This window comes from Choloepus didactylus, chromosome 6 (assembly GCF_015220235.1).
Source record: "Choloepus didactylus isolate mChoDid1 chromosome 6, mChoDid1.pri, whole genome shotgun sequence".
NCBI classification, from domain to species: Eukaryota; Metazoa; Chordata; class Mammalia; order Pilosa; family Megalonychidae; genus Choloepus; species Choloepus didactylus.
Window position 1 is genome coordinate 7,004,848 of NC_051312.1, and position 27,469 is coordinate 7,032,316.

General features: G+C 48.5%; 3 protein-coding genes and 1 non-coding gene across 7 annotated transcripts in view; 2 read left to right on the forward strand and 2 right to left on the reverse strand.

The window, feature by feature from the left end:
• Window positions 1-14,674, reverse strand: part of PPP6R3 (protein phosphatase 6 regulatory subunit 3) — a 169,536-nt gene extending 154,862 nt beyond the window's left edge. Inside the window, exon 1 of one of the 2 annotated variants that reach the window (XM_037842026.1) lies at window positions 14,584-14,674. The gene's annotated coding sequence lies outside the window, so the exon portion shown is untranslated. The other variant, XM_037842027.1, reaches the window with a different exon arrangement.
• Window positions 559-3,984, forward strand: LOC119536561 (E3 ubiquitin-protein ligase RNF113A-like). The gene is given in 3 exon segments (XM_037839422.1): window positions 559-669; window positions 3,009-3,068; window positions 3,070-3,984. Coding segments are annotated over 3 exon segments (1,086 nt in total).
• A 524-nt stretch (window positions 14,675-15,198) lies between the features above and the next one.
• Window positions 15,199-15,271, forward strand: TRNAA-AGC. The gene has a single exon. It is a non-coding gene; the product is annotated as a tRNA-Ala (tRNA).
• Window positions 15,272-21,066: 5,795 nt separating this feature from the next.
• The window catches only part of LRP5 (LDL receptor related protein 5), a 118,663-nt gene continuing 112,260 nt past the window's right edge, over window positions 21,067-27,469 (reverse strand). For 2 of the 3 annotated variants that reach the window (XM_037838365.1, XM_037838366.1), the window contains exons 22-23: window positions 23,486-23,583; window positions 21,099-21,360 (exon numbers count right to left, since the gene is read on the reverse strand). In XM_037838365.1, the coding sequence (XP_037694293.1) occupies window positions 21,099-21,360; window positions 23,486-23,583 (360 nt within the window). Of the gene's footprint in view, window positions 21,361-23,485; window positions 23,584-27,469 lie in introns of all 3 variants that reach the window. The other variant, XM_037838364.1, reaches the window with a different exon arrangement.

Genomic DNA, 27,469 nt, shown 5'->3' on the forward strand with positions numbered 1-27,469 from the left:
AAACACATTTCCACACTCGGGGCCTCCATACCTACCTGAATCTCTGCAACACTGTAAGTGCCAGCTCTTCCCACCCTGGATTAGGCCCTATGGCTGCAGAGAAAAGAGTCTCAGGAGGAAACTCAGGGATAAAAAATGGGGGAAATGATGCTTCAGCCTGAAATTACTAGAAATGTTCAGGAAGTAAAGGAGGAAGAACACACTCAGGAACCAGAGAAGCCCTCAGGCCAGCTAAATACTCCTTGGAGTGATGAGGAAATCAGGAGTTTCATTCAGGAATGGGAATCCCTTGAACGTGTGAGGTATCCCAGACATAAGAAAAAGGATTACCTGCTGTCGAAATCAATTGCTCAGGGGCTCAAGAAGAGAGGTATAAAGAAGAGATGGCGACAATGTCTCCACATGTTGATAGGTTTGACGGACTTACATTGGACTATACATGAGGTCGACCAGAAGCCAAGGACTGAACCCCTGCCTTGTCCTTACGGAGAGGCCCTACACAGGATAATGGAGTATAACTGAGAGGACAGCATCTCCTCAGGTTGCCCCCACGCAGACATGGCTAACCTTCCACCTCCCGAGTTCCAGCTCCAGGCCTGCACCATCCTCACGCCCCTTGAAGAGCTCATGTGGACTTCCCCACATGTGATCTACATGGAGAACCCTCAGGTACCAGGATGGGCACCCTGGACCCCAAGCCCTCCATGGTCACCTCCATACCCATATCCTGCCATTCTCCCAGAAGACCTCACGTCCCAGCAGCAATGGTCAACCGCCTCTAACTGATGCCGATCCTGGTCTTTACTAAAACTTAAACCTGGATCCCAAATCTGTTTGAGGAATAACAGAATATCACAGATCCATGAACTCGGTCCACCTTAATGATGTTTTTCTTCCAATCTATTAACACAAAATATTCTATCATTTATTTAGGTTTCCATTAATTCTTTTAGCAATTTTTTTTTCCTGTGTACAAGCACTTTATATCTTGGTTAGATTTATACCTAGATTTTCGATTATTTTAGTTTCTCTTGTGAATGAAATTTTTTCCTTGATTACTTCCGATTATTCAAAGTTTGTGTATAGAAACAGTAAAGATTTTTAGCTGTTGATCTTGTACCCCACCACTTTGCTGAATTCACGTATTAGGTCAAGTGCCTTTCTATATATAGGGTCATGTCATCTGCAAATAGTGAATGTTTTACTTTTTCCTTTCTGATTTGTAGGATTTTTATTTCTTCTTCTTGCTTAGATACTCTGACTTGAACTTCTAGAATAATGTTGAACAACAGTGGTGACAGTGGACATCTTTGTCTTGTTCCAGAATTTAGAGGGAAAGCTTCATTCTTTGACTACTAAGTATGATGGTTAGGTTGGATTTGTCATTTATGTGTTTTATCAGGTTGAGGGAGTTTCCTTCTATTCTTACTTTCTAAATATTTTTATCAAGAAAGAATGCCGTGTTTTGTCAGAAGCATTTTCTGCATCCATTGAGATGATCATGTTGTCTTTTCCCTTCTTTTTGATAATGTTGTGTATTATACTCTTTGATTTTCTAATGTTAAACCATCTTGCATGCCTGGGATAAAATCCACTTAAAAACTGTTTTTTGTTTTTTTTTTTAATGCATTGTTGGATTCAATTTGCAACTATTTTGTTTAGGATTTTTGCACCTACATTCATAGAGAAATTGGTGTGTAATTTTATTTTCTTGTATCTTTATGTGTTTTGGCATTAGGATAATTTTGGTCTCATGCAATGAATTAGGTAGTGTACTCTTCTCTTCAGGTTTTTGGAAGGGTTTGAACATGACTGTTACTCTAATTTTTCTTGGAATGAATGGTAGAATTCACCTGTGAAGACAACAGATTCTGAGCTACTCTTAGTTGGGAGATTTTTGAAGACTGATTCAATCTTTCTGCTTGGAATTGGTCCGTTGGGATGTTCTATTTGTTGTATAGTCAGTGTAGGTTGTTTGTGTGTTACCAGTAATTTGTTCAGTTCATCTAGTTTGTCCAATTTACAGATCTATCTTCATAGATTCTATATTAATAAGAGATTCTTATGATCCTTTTTTCTCCTATGGGGTCAGTAACATGCATAGAGGTATGACATGTTCAAGGATCATGATACACGCAACTTACTATCATTTTTTGAAAATAGGTATATATATATATAATTAGATATATAGACAGGTAAAGGATGGATAGATATACATATAGATAGAATTACACAAAACTGTGGCAAAATATTAAAGGCAGACAAATAGGTTATGTGAGTCTGGGGTATACTGGGGTTCTTTGTATTATGAAATAATTTTTGTAACTGTCCTTAACTTTAAAGTTATTTCAAAATAAAACTTATAAAATGAAAAAGAAAAAAAGAAAAAGTACCTAAGAGTCACCTCCATAGAACCTCTTTTGTTGCTCAGATGTGGCCTCTCTCTCTAAGCCAACTCTGCAAGTGAACTCACTGCCCTCCTGCCTACATGGGACATGACTCCCAGGGGTGCAGATCTCCCTGGCAACACAGAACATGACTTGCGGGGATGAGCTTGGCCCTGTCATCGTGGGATTGAGAAAGCCTTCTTGGACCAAAAAGAGGAAAGGAAAGGAAACAAAATAAAGTTTCAGTGGCTTGAGAGGTCATTCTGGAGGTTATTCTTAAGCATTATATCGATATTCCTTTTTAGTTTTTAGTGTATTGGAATAGCTAGAAGGAAATACCTGAAACTGGTGAACTGCAACCCAGTACCCTTTATTCTTGAAGATGGTTGTATAATTATATAGCTTATACTGTGTGACCATGTGATTGTGGATACTGTGTGTCTCTCACTCCCTTTATACACTGTATGTACAGATGAACAGAAAAATGAGGACAAAAAGTCAATGAACAATAGGGAGAGATGGGGGGTATGGTATGTTTTGGTGTTCTTTTTTACTTTAACTTTTATTCTTATTCTTTGTGGGTGGTAATGAAAATGTTCAAAAGTTGATTGTGGGGAGCAGCTCTCGCCGGGAAAGAGCGCAGGCCAGGTGTGTGCCTTCCTCTTCAAAAAACCGGGCCGTTAAGGGCGCTGCGGGCCGCAGGCAGCGCCGGGCCTGCGAGCCCGAGGCGGGAGAGAGCAGCGGCAGCGGGGAGGACGGCGGCGCCGAGGTCCGCCAGGAAAGGGTACGGCCGCCGGGGACTCGCGGCGGGGGCGGCAGACAGCGGGAGGCTCGGGGCGGCGAGAGCGGCGAGGAGAACGAGCCCCCGAGCCTCGGCCTGGCCTACAGGTCCACCCGATCTGCGAAACCCGTGAGGCCGGACGACATGGGGGCGACCGCCGTTTACGCGCAGGACACCAAGAAGGAGCAGGACGCACAGGCCATCTTCGAGCGCAGCCAGAAGATCCAGGAGGCGCGGAAGGGCAAGGAAGATGACAAAATCTACTGGGGGATCAATAATTATCCGAAGTACATGAAGCCCAAAGACTCGTCCCTGGGCAATGCCTCCTCGGGTATGGTGAGGAAGGGCCCCATGCGGGCCCCCGAGCACCTGCGGGCCACCATGCGCTGGGACTACCAGCCCGACGTCTGTAAGGACTACAAGGAGACTGGCTTCTGCGGCTTCGGCGACAGCTGCAAGTTCCTCCACGATCGCTCCGATTACAAGCACGGGTGGCAGATCCAACGCGAGCTCGATGAGGGTCGCTACGGCGCCCACGAGGACAAAGACTATGAAGTGGGCAGCGAGGATGAGGAAGTGCCGTTCAAGTGTTTCATCTGTCGCCAGACCTTCCAGAACCCAGTTGTCACCAAGTGCGGGCATTATTTCTGCGAGACCTGTGCCCTGCAGCATTTCCGCGCCTCCTCGCGTTGCTACGTGTGTGACCAGCAGACCAAGGGCGTCTTCAACCCGGCCAAAGGACTGCAGAAGCGTTGGGCGGCGGGAGGGGCAATGCTCACTGCCCGGGTGTCTCCCAATTCTCAGATCTCAAAATAAAGGTTTTGTTGTTGCTTTGATAGTCTTTTTTAAAAATAAATAAATACATAAAAACTGGAGGAGAAAAAGAATCTGAAATCAGAGGAAAAAAATGCTTGGAGATGAAAGAAATGATTATCAAATTTAAAATCACAATGAAGGTGATGAGCAACAGATTACATACTGAAGAAAACTAACCAGGGAATTTAAACCAGCTCAAGAAATTCTCCTAGGACTTAAAGAAAAGGAAAAAGGGAATTTCTAGCTAATGTATTAAGGGGAAAAAAGTGTAAATATTGGAAAGGTTATCATAATTTGAAGGTTACACAATTGTCTGCTGAGAAAATCTAAAAGAAACAACTAAAATGTGACATAACTAGCAAGATGAGTCAATAAGTTGACTGTTCACAAAGTGGTTTAAAAAAATAAAAATTAGAAAACATGAAAATATAATCTTTAAATAGAAAGTTAAATTACCAGAATATAAGAAAAAAATTTACCATCATTAGTTATCAAATAAGTGCTTACTAAAACAATGTGGAACTTATTATCAAATGAGAAAAAAATGAATAATAATATCAATTATTGCCAAGAATAGAGGGAAATTTGCCCTCTCAGAGATTAATGATAGGAAGGTAAATTTATGCAATTTCCAGGTAGGCAATTTAGCAATGTATTTATGTGTTTTAGAATTTTTGCATACATTTTAATATAGGAAACCTGCTTCCAGGAATTTATCTTAAGGAAATAATTATGACTGTGCCTAAAAATATAGCTACAATGGTAGTCTCATAGTACTGGCAATAATAGTGAATTACTGGAAACAACATAAATTTCCAACAATAGGGGAATAATTAAATATAGTAAATGTAAATAATGATATAATATTTATCCATTAAAATAATACAGTGCTGGAAAATAAATGTTGGAGAGAACGTAGGGAAATTGGAGCCCTCATGCAGCCGCTGTGAAAACAGTGTGGCGGTTCCTCAGAAAACACTACAGAATTACCAACAGATCCAGAAATTCCACTCCTAGATATATACCCAAAAGAATCAAAAAAAGGGACTCAAATAGCTGCTTGTACACCAATATCCACAGTAGCATTATTCACAATAGCCAAAGGGTGGAAGCAACCGTGTCCATCAACAGATGAATAAACAAAAAGTGGAACAAACAAACGATAGAATATTATTCAGCTCATATAAAGGAATGAAGTCCTGATATATGCTACAACATGGTTGAACCTTGAAAACATTATGCTAAGTGAAATAAGCCAGACACAAAAGGACAAATATTGTATGATTCCACTTATATGAAATATTTACAATATGCATATTCATAGAGACAGAAAGTAAATTGTTGGTTATCAAGGGCTGGGGGTGTTAGGTAAATGGGAAGCTGGAAAAGTAAGATCAAAAAAAAAAAAAATAAGGTAGAAAAAATTAATGAAAGAAAAAGTTCACAATGGGGAAGTAAAAATTGTTTTTAAAAGAATATTTTTAAATAATTCCATCTTACTTTAGTACATATATATGTACAAAAAAAGACTGGAAATGTATACACCAAAATATCAAAGTCTAGATGATGGTATCATGGTTGACTTTTAATTTCTTAATTTCTCTCTTTTACATTTCTTAAAACTTCTAAAATTAATATTAAATGACTTTTGTAAAAATAAATAAAAGCTATTTTATGATCTTCAAAAAAAAAAAGTTGATTGTGGTGATGAATGCACAACTATATGATGGTACTGTGAACAGCTGATTGTACATGTGGATGATTATATGGTATGTGAATACAACTCAGTAAAATTGAATAAAAAAAAAACTTATTACAAGCTATGGCAATTAATGCAATGCAGTACTGGCCTAGGACAAGACAAACATTATAATGGAACAAAATATATAGCCCCAAAACAAACCAATCAATACATGGAAATGTGATTTTGACAGAGCTGGGATGTCACCAGGAAAAGAGTAAGACTAACCAACAAGGCCTCCAGGACAACTGGTTGGGTCTCTACTTCATACCATACCCAAAATCACTTTCAGGTAGAGTAAAACGTGAAATGTGCAAGTCAAACTCTGAAACTCTTAAAACACGGGAATAACTTTCTAACCTCAGAATAAAAAGTAACTTATTTAAAACACAAAAAAGGACTCTATGGAGAGAATTAAGTGAATGTAGCAAAAGGTCAGCAAAGCTGAATCTAAGTGAAAGATATGAATGTTCGTCATGCTACTCTTTCAATTTTTCTGTAGAATGAATTTTTTTAAAATAAAACATTTGAGGAAAGGAAAAAAAAAATTTAAAGAAGGCTTGGTGCAAGTGAATTACCTGCAGCCAAGAACACGCAACGGCATGGGACAGGGTGGGAGCACTGAGCAGGCCAACAGCAAGCCTGGGCTCTAACCCACATCTGGTGCCAAGAGCTGGTGCTGCCTCTCACCTCACCACTCTGGGGAAACTGTTTGCTGAGGGGAGAAAAGCCTTGAGAGCCTTTTTTGTCCTTGTATTTATGCTCTCAATAAACACCTACTTAAAATAAAAATCCCATAAACAAAGAAAAAAACAAGCCACAAATTAGGAAAAAATTTTTGCCACACAGCTAATTAACAAAAGATTATCCAGCCACGTATAAAGAAGTCCTACAAACGGGAAAAAAAAAAAAAAGAAAGAAAGAAAGAAGTAAATAAGAGAAGACATAAACAGATATTTCACAAAAGTGGAAATCTAAATGGCCAAGAAATACAAAAAGACGCTAAGCTTCAACAGTAATCAGAGAAAAGAGCATTTAAAATTGGACAGAAATAAGTAAATTAATAAAAATGGGCAAAAGATTTTAATAGACTTTTCTCCAAATCTGATATACAAATGGCCAATAAGCATATGAAAAATGCTCAACATCATTGGTCATCAGAGAAAGGCAAATCAAAACCACAATGTGATACCACCGCTTTACATCCACTAGGATGACTACAATTAAAAAAGACACACAATAACAAGTGCTGGCAAGAATGCTGAGAAACTGGAACCCTCAGACACATGAGGGTTTTCCTTTGGAAAGCTGCCTGGCAATTCTTCAAAATGTTAAACAGTTACCACATGACCCAACAACTCCACCCGGAGGTATGTACCCAAGAGAAACAGTGTTATTCACGAGAGCCCAAGAGTGGAAACAACTCGAATGCCTCCCTTTTACCATATGACACTGCATCTTTTACTTATCTGTTAACTGTCCCCCCCACCCCAAAATTCAAGCTCCATGAGGGTACAGACTTATCTTTTGTCTGTTTTGCTCACTGCTATTATGTCCAGCTGGAGACCAGCGCCTAAGACACAGTAAATGCACAGATATTTGCATGAAATAGCTGAATCCCAAAGCAATGTTGAATAGAAAAAAAGTTACAGAACAAAGCGACTCAATTTACAATTTTAAAGAAGTGTGAAAATGAAGTTACATTATATGAGGATGCAGTCATAGACTGCAACACCATAAAATAAAGCAAGAAAATGACCAATGCAGGCTACTGGTGCCTGCCTTGGGGAGAAGAGGAGAGGGGAGGTGGTCAGGGGAGGACACACAGGGAACCCCAAAGGTAGAGGCAATATTCCATTTCTTAGGCTGGTTAGTGGGTACACATGTATGGGTTTTAACTTTCAATATCTGTACATATGCTGATACATACTCTTTGACTATATTATCTGTGTCATTAAAATTTAAAATAAAAAAATACATTAGAGCAGGGATTGGCAAACTACAGTCCACAGGCCAAATCCAATCCATCACCTAATTTTCTAAACAGACTTTCACTGGAAGACAGCCATAGTTCATTTGTTTACATATTGACTACAGCTGCTTTCACACTAAAATAGCAAAGTTAAATAATTGCAGAGACCGTATGACCCACAGAGCTGAAAATATTTACCAACTGGACAATTACAGAACAAGATGCAGACCCTCAAGAGTTATCTGGCTATAATGTGAAATTTGTGAAGAAATTGAGTGCAAAATCAAAAACATCCAATCACCTGTTTAAATACACATATAATAAATTGATCCTTTGAGGCATATGTGATTATCTTCAAGAGCACAGTATGCTGAAAAAATAAAATTCTATGTAACATGGGAGACTCCACAGCAAATGGAGTTACCTTTATGAAGCCCTGAGTGTCAGAAAGAAATGGAGATTTTTAAAGTGAATGTTTTAGAACAAAAACGGCAAAACCTCAAATTTATGATATCTATTCCAACCAAAGAAAGAGAGTATTATCACATTTAGGTAAATAAAACATGTAACATAATCCAAATTTCAAAGAAACAAACACATGCATATAAACAGTAACTGCATAGCTCTCCCCATAACACATCCTCTCCCCACCCCAAAGCAGTCAGTTAGACCTCAAAGCTCCTCTACGATCCCATAATGTTCCACTTTTCTCCTCTGGAGCATCTACTGCACCTCATATTAGTGTCCATACTTGTTTCTGTTGTTATTAGGGAGAAGACAGCAATAATCACGAACTCTTACTCTGTGCTGGGCACTGTGCTAAGCAGCAGACAATTAACATTCATTTCACAGATAAGGAAATTAAGGAACAGAGATGTCAGCTAATAACAGGATTACACAGCTGGAAAACTGTGCAAGCCTGAACTCTAACCCAGCTATTTAGACCCTGGGCATACTTCACCACAATATATTCTGAATTAAGGACAGAGACCAGGTACTAAGATGGGAAATGTCCCCCTCAACAACAAAGTACTGCCCCAAGGTAGGTGCCAAATGCACAGCAGTTGATCCATCTGCGGGTGGGACAGCAGGGGAAGAGAAGGCCACAAGGAAGAAGAGTGTCATCTGGAGAGTGCTGTTTACCCCAGAAGGGGCAGGTCTCACTTTGCAGACAGAGGGGCAGATGAGACTTGTCCTTGTCCAGAGACAAGGGAAACCCTGCATATCTCTATCAAAAAAGGGAAAACCAGGAGACCCTGTCCCCTCATCTACTATGTAATGACAATGGACTGACATGTACTATCACCGAAAGGAAACACACTCTCAGGAATATTCTTCTGAACTCTCAGGAGTTAACCATTTATTCTAAACTCCAAGGAGATCCAGCTGAGAAGTCCCTCTTGAAACAAATGGCAGTCTGGTGGGGAAATCACCTAGGAACGGAGACTTCTCCGCTGCTCGGAGTCCATTCTCTGGCCTGACCTAAAATTCTCTCTAGGAATCAATGATCCTTAAGTACTGTTCCAGCTCTCATGGAAGGACTCTCATGTGTGACTCTCATGAAAGGAAGCCCCGAACAGCTAACCAAATTAATACTTGTCACCAATGATCCTGCCTTCACTGTCCCCATCTAGGGCTGAAAGCCAAGCAGATTTCACTGAGTTCCAGCAAATGTCTACTCATTACTAGCCACCAGGGAGCATCTCTTCCTGAGCAGTGTAACACGGCTGCTTCCTCACCCCGATTAGAGTCTCAGAGTATCATGTGTTCTTCAACAAGTCTTTCCCTCCTCCTCTTCTCAAAAAGTGTGGACCTGACACCAATATTCTAGTTCAGAATTACATGCAGGTACAAAGAACCGGGCTCTAACTAGCGATCCACACAGCTTTCTCCAATTCTGACTCAACATTCAGTCATACTCCTATTTCTGAAGACCTTTTAGCTCTATTCTTTAACGTTCCTAAAAACAATCTTTCATTCATCTTTTCATTGGGCCACCAGATTTAAAGGCAGGCACACAAACCATTCCAAGTCAATAGCATATTCTCACATAAGAAATTTGGGAACTAATATTATCCTAGTTTTCTCCAAAGTCACTGAGAGGACCAAACCCACAGCCTCCTTATATCAATAAAAAGATGTTCAGAATCCATCAACCTATATTTGTATAAATTCACAGACAACCAGGTAGTCTTCATTAATAATTCTAAAACAGATTAACACCAGCCAGCTGTAAGTGATGACTAGTAAACTCTACTCGGGGTTAAGCCAGATCTTTGCCAAATTGGTGGAATGAAAATGTCCTAGTTAGGTGTAAGGATAAGAAGCCTTTTAAAGCTCTGCAAGATTCCCTTTCATGAGTTCCTTCACCAATTTGCCCGTTTACCTGGTATCCAGATCCATAATCCTTCAACCCTGAAATAAACTGTTAACAATCAGATTAGTAATCATTTCCCTCCCAGTGAAGAGAAATAGAGGGGGAGAGGAGGTTTTCCTGACAAGGCTAAGGCAAAGTCGAAAGACTGGAAAAACAGATCTCCAGTCAACCTGGATCCAGACTCAGGAGAAAATAAACCATTCTCACTCTAAGCCCCATCAATTTTAAGAATGTTCAGGATGTTTAGAATGAAACTACATCAAGCCTCAGAGATGTCTATGGGACAAAAGAAAATACAGATCAATCCTTTTTGTCATTACCAGACAGATTCGCCAGCATGGGAAAAATAGCATTGCTTTTTAAGACACACAAAACCAATGAGGCAAATGAAAGTAGCAATTAAGTACACGAGAAACAAAGGTGCAACTATTTTATCATTTTGCAAGACACTTCTGGCAACTTCAACCACCCAAAGCTTAAACAAATCAACCAACCAACCAGCAAACATAAGCTCCTTCCTCTGAGGCTTCTAGGGCCTCTCACTACTACTTATACTGTGTACAATTCTAATGAGCTTTGTTATCTAGTCTCCCAGCCAAAACTTGATCTATTTTGTAATTGCTTCCCTCTCCTCCCAGAATAGGGCCTACTCATGAATGAATCCCTAATACTGTTCCAGACAGGGCAGGACTCTATTAATATATTTGCTGGTCAAATAAATGAAAATGGGAAGAAGTAAACGGGGGCAGGAAGCGCCTGTAGAGGCTCATCTGGACTCAACAGGGCCAGAGATCAAATTTCAGGTTGAAGGATTACAAAGTGCCTCCACGACCTGCCTTTTAAACATCCAGACGTTAACATCCAGTTGCTGAAAATTTGCATAGTTTTTATATTAATATTCTTCTATTCAATTTAGATAATCTAAACTTTACGCAAATTACTACCGTATCTCACTCTCCCCAGGAGGAGTCCATTTCACCAATTCCAAGACACAGATGGTACCCTTACTAGGGAGCAGGGTCACTGGGTTAACAGGTGAAGCATACTAGACACCTGTCTGGCCTCCTAAAGGCAGGATAGGTAAACTGATTCAGGAATAATTCACTGAAAAAAGATAACGAAGAAGGCATTTAAAAGCAGAACTGACAGCTGACTGAGGGCAAAAGATATAACTCAAAAATCACTATAGTCTAAGGTTATTTAGCACAAGAATAAAGAACCCTAAACACCTGAGAGTGTCACTCAGTGTCAGCACAATATGGTAATTATATTCATGAGGGAAAGGAAAAAGTTTCTGAGTTATTTTATAAAATCAACTGACTCAACGTTTCACGTAAAGTTCAGTCTTCAGCCACTTGGAAGATTACACATGGGCACCAGCTCTCTCCACTACTAAATCATCTCCAGGGTTCCTTCCAGGTACTACAAACACAAAGGCCCTAGATCACCAAAGGATCCCTTAATCCCCAAGTAGTCCCCAATCTCTGGTCTAGAACAGTGGTTCCAAAACCCAGCTGTGCCTCAGTACTGCCTAACTTCCAGAGGTGGGATCTAGCATTCATGGTCTTAAAAAGTGCCCCAAAAGATTCTAATGTAGGCATCTATCTACAACAGGGTTTCTCAACCCTGCTTGGGGCAGGATCCTTTTTTGTTACGGGCATGCTGTCCTCTGCACTGTAGGATGTTTAGCAGCATCCCTGGCCTCTACCCTCTAGACGCCAAGAGCACCCCCTTCCCCAGTTATGTATGTCAATAGAAATGTCTTCAGACATTGTCAAATGTTCCCTGAGGGTCAAAATCGCCCTCCCCCCAGTTGACAAATGCTGATGGAAAGTAAATTTTTTTTTAAAAAATCAGTAATTTAAGGTTCTCTTAAGACAGGAAAAAAATGTGAAAGCCGCTTTATGCCAAGAGGCCATGTCTATTTTTTTTCCCCCAGTATGCCCTCACCTAAGAAAAAGCAACTAACACTACCCAACCTTCCCTGGACACTCTCAGATCTTGACTTATAAGGAACAAACCACAGATTCTTTTGTTTTATATGACATAAAATCAATAATGAGTTTTAGATAAGCAGAACTTTAAACTCTCTTTAACTCTTCTTAAGTGTGCAAAACACTATCAAATTTTAGACCAATATCTACTCAGGCTGCCTCTCAAATACCCAAAACACAAAACTAGAAGATACAAGTTTATCACAGAAACAAACTGATGCTGATCCTGACACATACTCTGCTTTATTCGTAATAAGCAAATAATCTTTGTACCAAATAGAGGCAAAAATTCACCTTAAAGGAAGTGAAGCAAATCTCACCATGTCAAGTCTTAATTCTATTACTCTTCATTTTCTATCCAGCTACAGATAGAAATTCTCAATTAGTGAAAGGAAACAAGCATGTTTTTTGGTGGTTTGCTATACTTTACACAAAAGAAACTAAAGCTTTCTAAACCCAAAACAATCTCCTTCCTGTTCTTAGTAAGCTACACCAGAAAGATGCATATCTCTACTTAAGAGTAAGTCTACTAAAATACACTTCCCCAGGGCAATCAAGCAAGCCAGGCCCCAAACAGGTAATACCAAAGAAGTACCACAGCTGGAGAAGAACACAGGACAGAATTAAAAGATGGTGAGTGTGTGAATGACTGGACATGACATTCTGTTAAATACTCTAGACACCCTAATGAGACATACTGAAATACAAAATAGCTTTCAAAGCATCCACTATCAAGGACAACAGTTATTTTCCCAAACTTTCTTCAGTGAAGTCTATCTCAATACACAGTAACTTTTCAACATCTTAGCTGTTTTAATTCAAACCTCAACAACGAAGTACATGGGTACACTGAGAAACTCTAGAGTTATTTATTTGGGGCTAAATGCTGATTTGCCAATCACACCCAAGTAGTATTCAGATGACATGAGGAACACGGTCCTACTTAAGCTTTTGATGGGCTTTTCCATATTTAACCACGTCATATACAAAACATTATGAGGCACTACCAATAGTTACTCCAACAAAAGTATGTAATTTGATAAATCTTCAACCACCTTCTTCCCTGAAAACATTAAAGTAATTTCCAGTTCCTTTTCTCAGACCCAAATGTCTCTTAATTACACAGGGCTTTCTAAAGAGCGAGTCACTAGTCACAAAGAGCAAGGGCTTAATCACTCATCTGACTTCCTAACAGTATCTAAGTATTTAAAAATCAAATTTAAATTAATAATAGCCACTAATTACCAAGTTGCTCTGTACGTCAGACACGGTTCTAACAGCTTTACTTTAAATATGTTAGTTCACTCCCGACAACCTTATAAGGCAGACACCATTACTATTCCCATATTACAGAGGGAGCAGAGAGGTTAAGTAACTTGCCCAAGGTCACAGAGCTAGAAAGTGGTCAGGCCAAGATTTGGATCCAAGCAGTCTAACTTCAGACACCATTACTAACTAATCATACCCTTGCCAGTGGCTGGAAACCTGGGATCCCTTTCCCACTTTCTGCCTAGTTGCATCACGACCTTGAGGGCAAAATCAAAGTAAACGTCCCATTAATAAAAACTGCCAATACCAACATTCACAAGTGCCGTGACGATGAAAAGAAAACTACAGTGTCTCCCATAAAAACAACGCATAAACGACAACTCCATCGGACCCACAGAGAAAACGTGAAGGACCGGGGAAATTACATTAAATTATGAGGGTGAGATGTCAGGTCACAGAGGCAAACCCAAGGACCCGTTGGCCCACCGACAACGACAAGTCCAAGCTGCAGTCAAAGCCAGCGGGATCCCGGGCTAAGAAGTTCACGGCGAGCGGGCTGCTTTAAGAGGGAGGTACTTCAGGCCCCGAGAAGGACCACCCCCCTCGCTCATATTCGCCAGGGAGGCTTTCGCGACCAGGTCGCCGTTCGAGTCACAACACCGGAGCGAAAAATCACTTGGACGGGGATTTACATACTCCCGAATGGTTTCTGTGTCTTTCGATGACTCTGCGGTGAATTAGCAGAAACCTACAAAACTTGTTTCCCGGAGAACGGAGTCCAACAATGGCCGTCGCGAATCTCAGCAGCGAGCTGCTGCCTTCACTTGACACGCTCCCGGGGGCCCGCACCGAGGGAAGTTTTGCCGGAGCCTGCGGCCGCGGCCTCCCGGCCCCGAGCCCCGTGAGGGACGCGCCGCCGCCGGCCGCCGCGCAAGGCCGCGAACGTCAAGGCAGGGGCAAAGTTCGCCGCCCGGGCCCGCGTCCCGCCCCCGGCGCCCGGCCCGCGGGGTTCCCGGGGCGCGCGGCGGGCGAGCAGGGCGGCTGACAGGGCGGGCGCGGGCCCGGGGAGGAGGACCGGCCGCCGCGCCTCCCGGGCTGCGGAGCGAGCGGATTCCGGGGGGGAGGGGAAGAGGGGTCGGGACGCTCCCTCCCCGCGCCGCCCAGGCCCCGGCGGAGGGCCCCGCCGCCCGCTCGTCCGCCCGCGCACCCGACGTCGCGGCCCGCCCCGTCGCCTCCCCCAGGTTACCTGGAGGTGCCCACGACCCGCCGCTAGTCGCGCTCAGGCGGGAAACGCGCTCACCGACACCATCAGCGAAGCGCCCAAAATGGCGGACGTATCAAGCAGGCCTTGAGCTCCCCCCGCCCTCCCTCCGGCCGCCTAGCGGCCAATCGCGGTTCTGACCCCGCCCCCGGATCTACGCGGATTGGTCTCGCACTTCTGCCCCCTGCAGCCTATTGGGTCACCCAGCGGTTCCTCGGCGTTCACTCCGATTGGCTCGCGGGCGCCTTCAGTCAGGCGCGGGGAGAACATTCTTTTCCCATGGACTTGACGCATCCGAAACCTCTAGGACCCCGGAGTCTGGCTGGAGAAACAAATCAGAAACCAGGGGAAACCCGGCGGGGTCCCCCTGCGCCGTAGCAACAGCGGGCCTCCGCTTGACGGACGTCTCTGACCACCAATCGCGGTAGCCAGTGCTCTTTAAAACGAAATGGAGCCAAACCAATCAGGGTCGTGGAGCTGGAGCTACAGGGGACCCAATGGGCGAGCGGGACGGCCGGCCGGGTGGGTCCGGAGCCGAGAGGAAGCCGCTGATGACGTTTCCTGCAATGTGTTGTCCGGCGACAAAAGCGCCCCGGAGCAGGGGAATTAGCTCAAATGGTAGAGCGCTCGCTTAGCATGCGAGAGGTAGCGGGATCGATGCCCGCATTCTCCACGGCTGAGTTTTACCGACTATCCTAAATTGGAGAGTTCCGCGTCCTGCTGTCTCTTTAGTGTAGAGCGGCCGTGCCAAGAAACGGGGTCAAGGTGAAAGGGGGGTGTCCTTGGCGGATTGTCCCTTTTGTCTTTCAAAACACTCGACCGGGGGATACGGGGCTTCTCACAGCCAACCCCCTGCCGTAGGCCCTTCCTGCCTTCGGGATCCCCATCCCCATCCCGGGAACGGGGCCGTCGTACCGGGGAGCAGCGGGCGCCCCCTTAATGCATTTACAACCCGCCTGGTCCCCGAAAGGGCCTGGAAATCGGTAAGAGGGCAGACGTCAAAGGCAGGCAATGGAAGGTCGAACAAGGTGAAGGGAAGCCAGGGCTCAGCCTAATGCAAAATTGCACGCCGAAGAGTGGCCCCGAGGTGGGCGACCCAGCACCCAGGACCATTTTCAGCCGAGACCACCGCACGGGAAGGACAGAGCGTGCGCTCTTGGGCCCAATCTGGCAGGCAGAGGAGTCCATGCACAGGGACCCCCAAGGTGGGCTTTGGGGGTGGGCCTGGCGGGGAGAAGGACATGGCAAGAAGAAGAGATGGCAGAGGTGGGCGACAGGACCGGGTCCCACGGGGCCTTCAGAACTTGCCCCCATGTCCAGGAGACCCCAGCACTCCCAGATGCTCAGCCCTCCCAGGCCTGGAAGGGTCTCTCCCAGCCCTTCCTGGCAGCAGCTCTGGTGGTGCTGGCTTGGTCAGGGATGGCGGCTGCTGCTCACATAGGGCAGGGCGGGGCAGGTTCCCCAGGCTGCCTCCAGGCGTCCAGGCCTGGGAAAGGGGACAGAGCTCGGACACCAGGGTGGGGGCAGGGCCTGCCCAGTGGGGCACCTGGCTGCACCCTCTGCCTGCCACCCCACCACCTCCCCCAGCTGTGCTCGCCAGAGTGCTTGGCACCTCTCTGCACCCAGCTCCCCACTCTTTGCAGGGGCCCCAGCCGGCCTGGGTCCCTCCTGGGTCAGGCCCCCAGGGACCCAATGCCACCCTACAGGGAGAATCGGCCTCATTGGGGCACCTTGGGGCAGGGAAACTGGGTCTCTGGTGCAAACGTGTCCTCTCCCCCGCCCCAGGTCACCCCTTCAGCAGAGCCTGCAGGTATCACTGCACTTTACAGATTATTGACTAAGGCCGAGAAAGCATTTGAACACCAGGCACGACCCTCGCTTGTGGGTGACCCTACCTGGTAACCTAACTGCCCGACCCCCTTATCAGTAAAGCGCAGGTGGTGACACCTTCCAGCCTGAGCCCGCACCCCGAGGGGTGCTAGACCTCCAGGGAGGCAGTGGCCGAGGGCAGATGTCAGTGGCTGGATCCTGCTGCCCAGAGAGGGCCCAGGGCCGGAGAGAGACACTGCCCGGATTGGAAGCAGTTCAGAAGGTCACCAAGGAAGGGGCCAGGGGAGGGAGAGGAAAATGGCAGGAGCACAGCCAGGGTGGGGGTTGCGGGGGCCACATTTCCGAAGGGAAAGGATAGGAAGCAGGTCGGTAGCAAATCATGGAGGCCCTGGATAACAGGGGTTTATGCTGGGACAGTGGGAGCCAGGGCAAGTTCCAGAGCAGGAGAGGGGCGGGTTCAGGACTGCCCATGCTTTAGAAAGGATGGGTTGGAGCGCGAGCAGGAGGGGTGTGCTACAGGAATCCAGGCTAGCGGGGCTGGAACTAGGAGCCCCGGAGAGGCTGCAGGGAGCCCTGGGTCCAAGTTGGTGCCCGAGAAGGAGGCTGGGCCGTGGGCAAGCAGGGGCAGCCTGGGCTGGAACCCTGCCCTCTTGGGGAGCCCCCCACTGATCCTTTTACTCATCCATCATCAGAGGCTTTGCCAGCACCTGCTTTGAGCCTCCCCATCCCAGACTCTGAGGTGAGTCACGGGCCACATGCATTATAATTAAACAAGATAATGCAGGTAAATGGGCTCCAAATGTCTCCAGTCGTGGTGAAGTTAACGGGATGGGTTAAGGTCAGGGAGGGCTTCCTGGAGGCAGAGGCATCTAAGGGCAACCCATCCCCTGAGGGCCATGGGGAGCTGCTGACAGGCTTTAAGCAGGGGAGTGAGTTCAGAGCTCTGCACTGTACCCAGACTGGCCTCACCGTTCTGGAACCCACCTTCCCAGACTTGTAGATTTGCCCTTCTCTCCCTAATCTTCTTATGGTTTAATTTTTTACATTTACATTTTCAATCCATCTGGACTTAAAAAAAAAAGTATATAAAAATTTTCAAATATACTCAAAAGTAGAAGAGTAAAATAAATGCCCAGTACCCATCACCCAGCTATTATATTTTGGGGACAGATGTTGGCAGTCAAATTTTAATTCTATCGAGTAATGATAAAAAGATCATGTTGCTTGTGTTGAGCTGCTGCCACAAATCACCGTAAACGTGGGAGCTTAAAACAACAGAAACATATTCACTCACAGTTCTGAAGTTGGAAACCAAAGTGTCGGCAGGGTTGGTCCCCCCTGGAGTCTCTAAGGGAGAACCTGTGCTTGTCTCTCACCCGACTCCCAGCGGCCTCTGGCACCCCTTGGCATTCCTTGGCTTGTGGGCTCATCACTTTAATCGCTGCCTCTGACCATGGCTCTCTTCTGTCTCCGTGTCTCTTATTTTGTCTCTTAAAATGACATGTGTCATTGGATTTTAGGGCCCACCCAGTCAATCCAGGATGATCTGTCTTGAGATTTTCTGCTTAATTAAATCTACGAAGACCCTTTTTCCAAATAAGTCACATTCACAGATTCTGGGTGGGCATATATTTGGGGAGAGGGGGGCACTACAAATTCCACTTATTACTGCCATGATTTCATAAAAGGACATCTTAACACACACATACACTCAGATAGGAAAGACCAGCTCAGAATGAAGGAAAAGATTTTAGGTTAAATCAGTTCAACTTTAGGGAAAAGATGCCACATCGTCCTTCCTTCTCTCCTCTCACCAGGGCAGCGTGCACCCCAGGCCAGCACCAATCCGCGGGCCAGCATGGGGGTGCCCTGGTGGGGAACGTGCCCCAGAAGGGCCGAGGCCGGCGTCCAGCAGCCCAGCTCCAGGAGGGTGCAGGGTTGAGCCTAGAGGGGTTGCAGCAGAGAGAAGGGGACAGAGGGGGAATCTAGCGGGAAATGAAGCTTTGACACATTTTCACATGGGCCCATAACCCTTCTGTTTCTTCTCCTTTTCTTCAATGCATTAAGATTCAGTCTGGGTGGGGAGGAGGGAAATATTTCCCTTCCACCAGGGGATGGGCGGTAGATGGAGTGTTCTTAGAAAGGGGAGCCCCTGGGGTTGCTAATGACAAGGGCCAGCACTGAGCTAACAGGGAAAGAAAAGAGAAGAGAGCATTTAGGTGGAAAGAAGCAGAGGCGTGGGAATCGGGAAGAGGACGGCAAAAAGAAGCACCAGCAACGGGGTTCCTTGGTGGGATCTCTGACCCCTGATCTGAGGGTGTGGGCCAACAGGGGTGGTCCATGAGAAGGAGCCCTGCGGGGGCTGAATGGGAGCCAAGCCCCCAACCCCCTTCCCTACCACCCAGGTGTCTCAGGGACAGGATGCCCCCCACCCCCGTCACCCACATCCTAGCTCCCTTGGTGGCCACAGGGGTTTTGTCCCACAGCCCAAGGTGGCTGCTGCCCTACAGTGTCCCAGAAGAGCTAAAGGCCCAAGGGGTCTGCTGGACCCAGGGTGGGGAGGGAGCTCCCATAGCCATCCTGGAGCGAGAGACAGGAGGAGGGCAGAGATGAGCCCCTGGCTCCCCTCCAATAGGGTTGGTGGGGAGGGGGCCCATTGCACGAGGGAGACCCCACAGGGCTTGAGGAGTGTGTGTCCCTGCAGAAAGGGGCAGGTTTGGAGGGAAAATCGAGTCCCCTTTGGCCACATGAAGTAGCCCTTCAGTGATGTTTATTTTGAATAAAGGAATGAATGAACACGTGAAAGAAACATTCTGCTTTTCACCCAAGCCTTGGTTTCCTCTTCTACATTTTGGGAACACTAACTAGCTGCACTATATGAAGCTTTTTGTTTGTTTTGTTATTTGGTTTAAAAGAGCAAACATTTATTATCGCCTATGGTTTCAGCAATTTAGTAGCAGTTTGGGTGGTTCTGACTCAGGGCCTCTCAAGAGGTGGCCACGAAATCACGGGTGACACAGCCACCATCTGAACTCGGCTGGGCCTGGGTGAGCCGCTTCCGAGTGGCTTTCCCAGGGCTGCTGCTAGCAGGTCGCTGTTCCCCACCACATGGCTGCATGCGTGCCCTCAGACACGGCAGCTGGCTTCTCCCAGCACCAGTGACCCGAGAGTGTGGTGAAGTTTCCGTCACCTAAGCCGGGTTAATTTAACCTCATTTAAGGCACGGCTCAGGCATCACCTCCTCCAGGAAGCCCTCCTGCCTTCCCAACTTGAACATGATACCTACTCTGAGCTCTGGGATGTCGCAAACACTAGGCTTTCCCCGCTGGTTTGGAAAAAGTCGGCCTCCAACACTGGATTTAGGGCAACTTCCAGGGACGACCACGTCTGACTGATCTTAAACAAGCGACTTAAGTGAGGCCTCTGCACATGGGTGCTTACGAAGGCTGGCTGACGTATTTGGCGCATAGTAGGCCAGGTCCCCAGGTTCCCACTCCTGGCTGGCTGCCTGGTCAGAAAAGGGGTGTGGAGCGGGGCTCTGGCCACACAGTGGCTCAAGCCCAGGGACAACGCCAGACGCCAGGGCCGAGGGCGGCTGCCTGCAGAGAGGGGCCAACCCTCCTCCCAGCCCACAAGGCGTCAGCCCGGGCCGTCCTTCCCCACCCCTCGCCGGGCTCCTGGCAGGCCCTCTCGGTCCGGATGTCTGGCAGGGCCGGCCAAGCGGGCTCCCAGGGCACCCCCAGGATGCAGCTGTTGCTCCTGACTCAGCAAAGCCTCTTCTGGGTTGCTCACTTTGCACTTTAATTAGCATCTCGGGGCACGTGGCCCAACCTGAAGGAACTGGGATCCTGAGTTCTTGGGGGACCCCGAGTCCCCATGAGGCATCTCTGGGTTAAAAACCGGTGTGGGGGCTTGAGTCCAGCCTTTGGGCCTGGGAGTTCTGCGGGGCGACCTCGGGCGAGCTGTGTCACCTCTCTGAGCTTGCATGGGTCACAGCTTCCATTTAGCAAGGGCAGACGGTGCCCCAGCCACTGAGGTCAGCCTGGGATGGCAGGAGTTGAGGGGCCCCAACTCCTGGTACCATCTGGCTGGACAGAAGCCCTGGGCGAGCGCACACAGTGGTCAGATCACAGCCAGGACAGGCCGGAGCCTGGTTCATGATTTGCAGGCAGGACCCAGGTGCCACAATGAAAAGGCTGGGTCTCTTGTTCAAAAATCAATAACAATTTCAAGATGACGACGACAGCAGGGCATTAAACTAAGCACAGGGCCCCTGGCGGCTGCACAGGTTGCCTGCCTGCAGGTGGGAAGGATAGCTTCTAGAGGCAATGCAGAAAGACAGCCATGCCAGGAGGACGGGACGCCACTCCCGCAGCAGGCCCGGGGCTGGCGCTCAGCCCCGCGGGGTCACCGACTTCGGCTTCTCAACTCAAACGCACACATGGCACGAGAGAATGGCAGTTACGTTTACAAAAATTAAATTTATAAATATTTTCTCCACTGTACAAAGTTCTCCCAGCCCCACCCTCCCCATCACCGTTCACATTTCTTGTGTTTTTAAAAATCCCAACTATATTTATTTTCTTAAAATCATAAAATATATTTTTTCCTTTGTTCATATTTAAAAATATTTACAGGGGCAGAGAGAGGCCGGGGTGCCCCGGCCGAGGTCAGGACGAGTCCGTGCAGGGGGACGGGGGTGGCGGAAAGAGGTGGAAGTAGCTCCTCTCGGTGGCCGGTGACGGTGGACAGCTCTCCTCCGCCGACAGGTACTGGCTGTGGGGAGTGGGCGGGGGCGGGTAGGGGTCTGAGTCCGAGTTCAAGTCCAGGTAGTACTTGCTGGCCTTCCAGCGGCTGGCGCTGTAGTCGCTGTCACACACGTCCGTGCTGCAGGGCGTGGTGGGGGGCGCCAGGCCGCGGATAAGGTAGGGCCTGCGGGGCACAGAGAGAGAGGAGTGGGACCTCGATTCGCCATGCCCACCCACGTGTCCACCCCTGCGGGCCCGGGACCCCGGAGCTGGGGAGGAGAGGGGCGGCCGTCCGCCAGCACAAGCTTTGGAGCCAGGCAGGTGGGCTCAGGATCCACCCCCGCTGTGGCCTGGGCACGTCGCCTGCCCTCTGAGCCTCAACATTCTCGCCTCTAAAGCAGGTGTGCCCGCCCCTACCGAGCAGGGCGTTACGGGACATGAGTACGTCAACTCCAAGCCCAGGCCCAGCCAGGACGAGCCCCGGGCAAAGGTCACTTTTGTGGGGAAAGAAGCCTCCAGAGCCTGGCAAGCCGAACTCGGCAACTGCCTTCCCACCCTTCATTGACAAAACGGAGATGAATAAACCATCGCCGTTTCAAAAGGTGGTTGCGAGGATTAAGTGAGATGCATGGAAAGTGCTGGAAACAGTGCCTGACTCAAGGAAGTGCTTGGCAGCCGTTTGCCTCTGTGTCATGACTGCAATTCCTGGAGACCGTACACTGGGATGGGCCCATCCTGAGTTAAAGCAGCCTGATTCCGGGAGGCATCTCCCACCCTCCCCCATCACTCCCCAGGTGCCTCCTGCACCCAGAGGCAGCCGGAAACCCAAGGTTGGCCCCTGAAGCCTGAGTCCAGGGCGTGGGGTGTGCAGGAGCCTGGGTCCTGGCCACAGTGGAGCTCATGATGGGCTGGAAGGCAGACCAACCCCCCAGAGCCAGCGAGGGTAGCCTGGTGCCAAGGAGCAGCCTGATGCTGTGCCCCGAGGGTGTTCAGAGGTGGGAAGGGACCACGAGGGGCTACGAGGTCAGGCGTTGTCAGTGGGCTCAGACACTGACGAGACAGTGCTGTCTGGTGTGGATGTGGCAACCTGGGACAGTGGCCTGATGCTGTGCCGAGGCACTAGGGAGCCACTGCAGGTCCTAGCAGAGAGGAGGCTGGAAATGAAGGTTGGCCTCTGCACGTGGCTGCACAGACCCTTGCAGGCGGGAGGGAGAAGGGGAAGGCCACTTCCCACCCAGGACTTCCTGGAAACTGCCACTAGAGGGCAGGCGGTGCTGCACTCAGGGACCTCGGTGGGGCCAGGGGCCCGAGCCAGGAGGACACCAGCCTCCGCCAGCTTCTGCCTCCAGCCCAGGGCGGTCCAGGGATGTGCCAAAGACCTGAGGTCTGTGCAGGCCTGGCCTGGGCCTGCCCCAGCTGCCCATCAGACTCAGGCTCACCCGGGGGTGCTCCTGGTGCGGGAGCCCTGGCTGCTGAGACCCCTGGGTTAAAAGGCCGAGGGCCCCACCTCACCCACCCAGGCCCTGGATACAGACTGGCATACCCAGATCCCACTTCTCCCCAACATTCCCAAATGTCCCCTCCCCACCCAGGGCGATGGGGCCTGCGACCCCCAGTGGGCAACTTGTGGGGTACAGGGTTGGCTGAGAAGGCCTGTGGGTTTCCCAGGCTTACTTGCTATGGTGGTAACAAGTAAGGAAGGTCGGCCATCGTAAATAACCACTCATGCAGAACAAGGGCCCGTGGCATGCCAGGTGCCACGGGCAGCATCTCACATCAGTATTTGATCCTTGCAAGGATGAGGCCCCAGGAGGTCGAGTCTCTGCCAGGGTCCCAGGCTGGCATGATTCAAACAGTGCAGTCGGACCTGGAGACCTAGGCCCTCGCCCCGCGCCTCGGCCTCCCACGGGCAGCAGGTGGCAGATGGCCGGTCACACCAAAGTCCCCCCTGGGCTGCAGGGCCTGGCCACGCCACTTGGGTGAGAACGTCGCTGGTGGTGGCATTCGAGGCCCACAGCTCAACAGCCACCTTTACCATGGGTATGTCCCAGCTTACAAAGTACCCGGAGTGCTTTGTAACAAGCCGGTTTGGAACGCTGGGATTCTGTTTGGTTTTGGAACTCGACACACTGGCTGGGTCCATACAGCGAGGCAGCCCAGTGCAGTCGGAAAGAGCCAGCAGAGCTGGGGGGGGTGGGGCAGGCCTGGACCCAAAGCACCCCCCAATTTCTCACCTATGAGATGAGGACAAGGCCCCTCCACTACCTACAAGCTTGTCTGGACCATGGGCGGCCACGGGGACACCTTACCTGTACGGTCTCGCGGCAGGAGGAATGTTTGAAGGGTAGAACATCTCCATGTTGTACAAGGAGGGGTCTGTGGCGGGGGACGGCGGTGGGTTCAGGATCTGGGGAGAGTAAAGCCAGAGGTGACGCTGAGCCTCATCACAAGCTCTCCGGTGTCTTCCGTCCTCCCTCTGGCTTCTGCCCCCAGCGTGGTGGCACCATATTCTGCCAACTCAGCTAAGCTGGCAACTCCCTTCCGAGGACCCCCTTCTCTGTAGTTAGGGTTAGGGTTGGTGAGACACAGGAGGTGGAGGTGACACAGCAGCCACCCTGCCCTGAAGGTTGTCTTGGATAGAAGGGGTGCATCCTCGCCCAGCTTCCCACGAGCTGGCCCCACTAACCGGCAACGACCCCAGACTTAGGCCCAGATGTTGGTGTGGACTCGGAGGCGGAGGTTCCAAGGGGTCACGACTTTCCCTGACCAGGACACAGGCATTGCCGAGGGAGGGGCTCAGCCGGGCCACCAGCGCTCTGGGCAAGGCAGAGAGACGCTCCCCTGTCTCTAGGGACTGTACTGCCACTTGCCCCAAAACTGTGACAAATGCACACATCTGCTACAAAATCGACACCCGCCGAGCCGGGCAGTGCAGATCTGCACAACCCCACATGGCAGACCTCAGGGGTGGGGGAGGACCTGGGGCCCAGACCCCCAAACAGATCTGCACCTTCCCCAGTAACAGCCACTGGTGCACACTACCTGCCAGGTGGGTCCCCCCAACAGCCGTCCCTGTGGGTCATGTCTGATCCTCCCGGGGGCCACTCAAGACCCGCTGCCCCCACTCAGGTTCAGCTGGCTGCACGGCCCAGGCACAGCCAGATCCGCTCCCTGTGTTGCCACAGCTGCGTGGGAACAGGCCATCGCCATGTGTCCTGAAGGACTGAACTCCCCAGGGTCCCCGCAAAGGGCACACATGGCCTGTCACTCCAGGTGGACCTGGCTGAGTCCAGCTCTACCACTGGCGGCCGCATGGTCCCTGCTACGGAACTCTGCCTCCCTGAGCCTCAGTTTCCCCAGCTCTGACACGGGGCTTTGCAGGCCTGCTGTGAGTGGCAAGTAACCCAGGAAGTGCCCAGGCTCTTCCCCTGCCCTCCTGGGGAGCAGCATAGCCCCTGTTCCTTATTTGGGGAGGGTCCTCTTCAAGCCAGACAGCCTGGGTGTGCATCCTTAGGATTTTAGCCTGAGGTGGGAGGGCACACCACAGTAAATCTGACCTACAGAGAAGGGCGACTGCAGAGCTCTATCAGGGATGACGGAGCTAGTCTCACAATTTTATTCCTCACAGTCCTGGTAAAAGGGGGGGCTTCGGAGAGCAGAGCACAACTGAAGTGGGAAGGACCCCTGTGGCTGCCCTAGGCCCAGTGGGTCCCATTCCCACATCTGCCTGGCGACCTGACAGGATCTGCCCTCTTCCCTCCCACCTCCCACTGGCTCACCCCACGTCTGCCCCAACCCCATCCTTGCAGGGCCACCTGCCCTGGCGACATTAACGCAAGGAGGGGTTGGTGAGAGGTGTGATGGTTGGGTTCATGTGTCAGTGTGGCCAGGTGACAGTGCCCAGTTGTCTGGTTAGGCAAGTGCTGGCCTAACTTTGCTGCAAGGATATTTCGTGGATTTAGGTCATCAGTAAGTTGACGGCATCTAAGGCTGATGACATCTACAACCAACTGAGGAGGTGGCCTTCAACACTCCAATCTAATCAGCTGGAGGCTTTAAAAGGAGAAGTGAAGATCTCAGCAGTCAGAAGAGAGAATTTCCTTCTCTACTTCAGCCAGTCAGCTTCTCCTGGGGGATTCGTTGAAAACCTTGGAGTTCCCAGCTTGCAGCCTGCCCTATGGAATTTGGACTTGCCCATTCCCACAGTTATGTAAGACAACTTTATAAAATCTTATATAATCTGCAGACATCTCCTGTCAGTTCTGTTTCCCTACAGAACCCTGACTAACATAGCTTTGGTACCGGGCATGGTTCTTGAGAAACAGAATCTTAAAAACAGGGTTTCTGATTTGGTTCTAGAGTTTTAGGAATTGGTTCTCTAAGCTGATTAGATTAGAACTCTATTTCCAACAATCTAGATGGCACTGATAGTCTGCTGTATGAGTTGGCAATAGAGAGATGCAAAACATCACCACTGGCTACTGCTACTCAAAGGCTTTTCTGAGGCAAGCCAGGCTCTGGGTGAGAGTGTTTGATACTTCAACAGAGTTTTGTGGAGTTAAGAGGTATAACGGTGTGAGCCTTGACCGGTTGTTCCTAAATATGCTGGATACAGTTATAAAAGAAAGGGTTAAGCTGAAGGCTTCAAATTTGTAACTTAAGTTCCTCATGAAAGAAGTTTCATGTGTGCCCTGAAAGAAAATCTTATTTTGTGTAGCCAAAGACCTGCTACATGGTCTGAAAACCAGACCCAGTATCTTGCTGTGTGAGCGGCAGATTTGCAGTGTAAACCAAATTCCCAACCTTGCAGTGTGTGTGCTGTTAAAGTGAGGCCATTGATTGGAAAGGAATGGGATCCTGAAAAATTAGGATGGAGACATATGGGTTCATAACGAAACCCTAGATTCTGCTGAGTCTTTGCCTGATAAACCCATAATGATCTGCCCTGAGGACACACCCATCCAATCTACCTGAAGAGATTAGCCCGGCCCTGCCTGATAAACTTGTAATCACCTCCCCTGAGGAAACAGCCCTCACTCCTCTGTCTGGAGAGATTAATCCTGTTTCATCAGATGAAACTGCAACAGAATGTCCTGAGGTAGTTGGCTTGCAAGACACTTCTAACTCTTTTCATGACCCTCCCCCACCACCAGTCTTGGCTTCAAGACCCATAACAAGACTATAGTCCCAACGGGCCCCGAAGGGTGAGGAATGACGTGTGACCCATGAGGAAGTACGCTATACTCCAGAAGAGCTGCATGAGTTTTCCCACTCAGACAGGGGAGTATGTATGGGAATGGATATTAAGGGTGTGGGATAATGGTGGAAGGAACAGAAAGTTGGATCAGGCTGAATTTACTGATATGGGCCTACTAAGCAGAGTGGGTTCAGTGTTGTAGCTTGAGGGGTTAGCAAGGGTGTTAACAGTCTGTTTGGGTGGCTGGCTGAAACATGGATCAAAAGGTGGCCGACTTTACCTGAGGTCGAAATGCCAGAACTGCCCTGGTATAATGTGGAGGAGGGGATCCAAAGGCTTAGAGAGATTGGGATGTCACGATGGTTTTATCACGTAAGACCTGCTCAGGTACCCCAGGAATGTCCAGAGGACACACCTTTTACCAGGACTGTGAGGAATAAATCTGTGAGACTAGCTCTGTCATTCCTGATAGAGCTCTGCAGTCGCCCTTCTCTGTAGGTCAGATTTACTGTGGGAACTGCTGTCACTGAGCTGGAATCCTTAAACACATGGGGATAATCGGATCCGGAGTCTGCAGAAGCCACGTGGCAGTAGTTAATCACCAAAGACAAGGTGGGTGTGGCTACCATAATGCAAAACAGGCTGGAAGCAGCAGTCAAAATAGTCTTAACTTGCAGAGACTTATGGGGTTGGCTAGTAGATCATGGAGTACTCAGAAGTAAAATAGATGGGCAGTCTACTTGATTCTTACTTGATTTGTATGAACAGAAGAGTTCTAAGTCAAGTGAACAAAAGTCTAACTTGAATTACTAAAGCAGAGAGTCCAGAGAAGGCCCACAGAAGCTGAGAGGGGAAGCCAGAAGCTGGAAGGAACGAAACCCAGGAGCAAAGGACCAGCAGATGCCAGCCATGTGCCTTCCCAGGTGTCCTGCATGTCGGCAGCCTGTCTTCAGAGTCCAGGTATCGTCCTGTTGATGCCTTAACAGGGACATTTTCATGGCCTAAGGAGTATAAATTTGTAAGCTAATAAATCCCCATCTGTGCCGGTTTTGGATGTATTATGTCCCCCAAAGAGCCATATTCTTTAATGCAATCT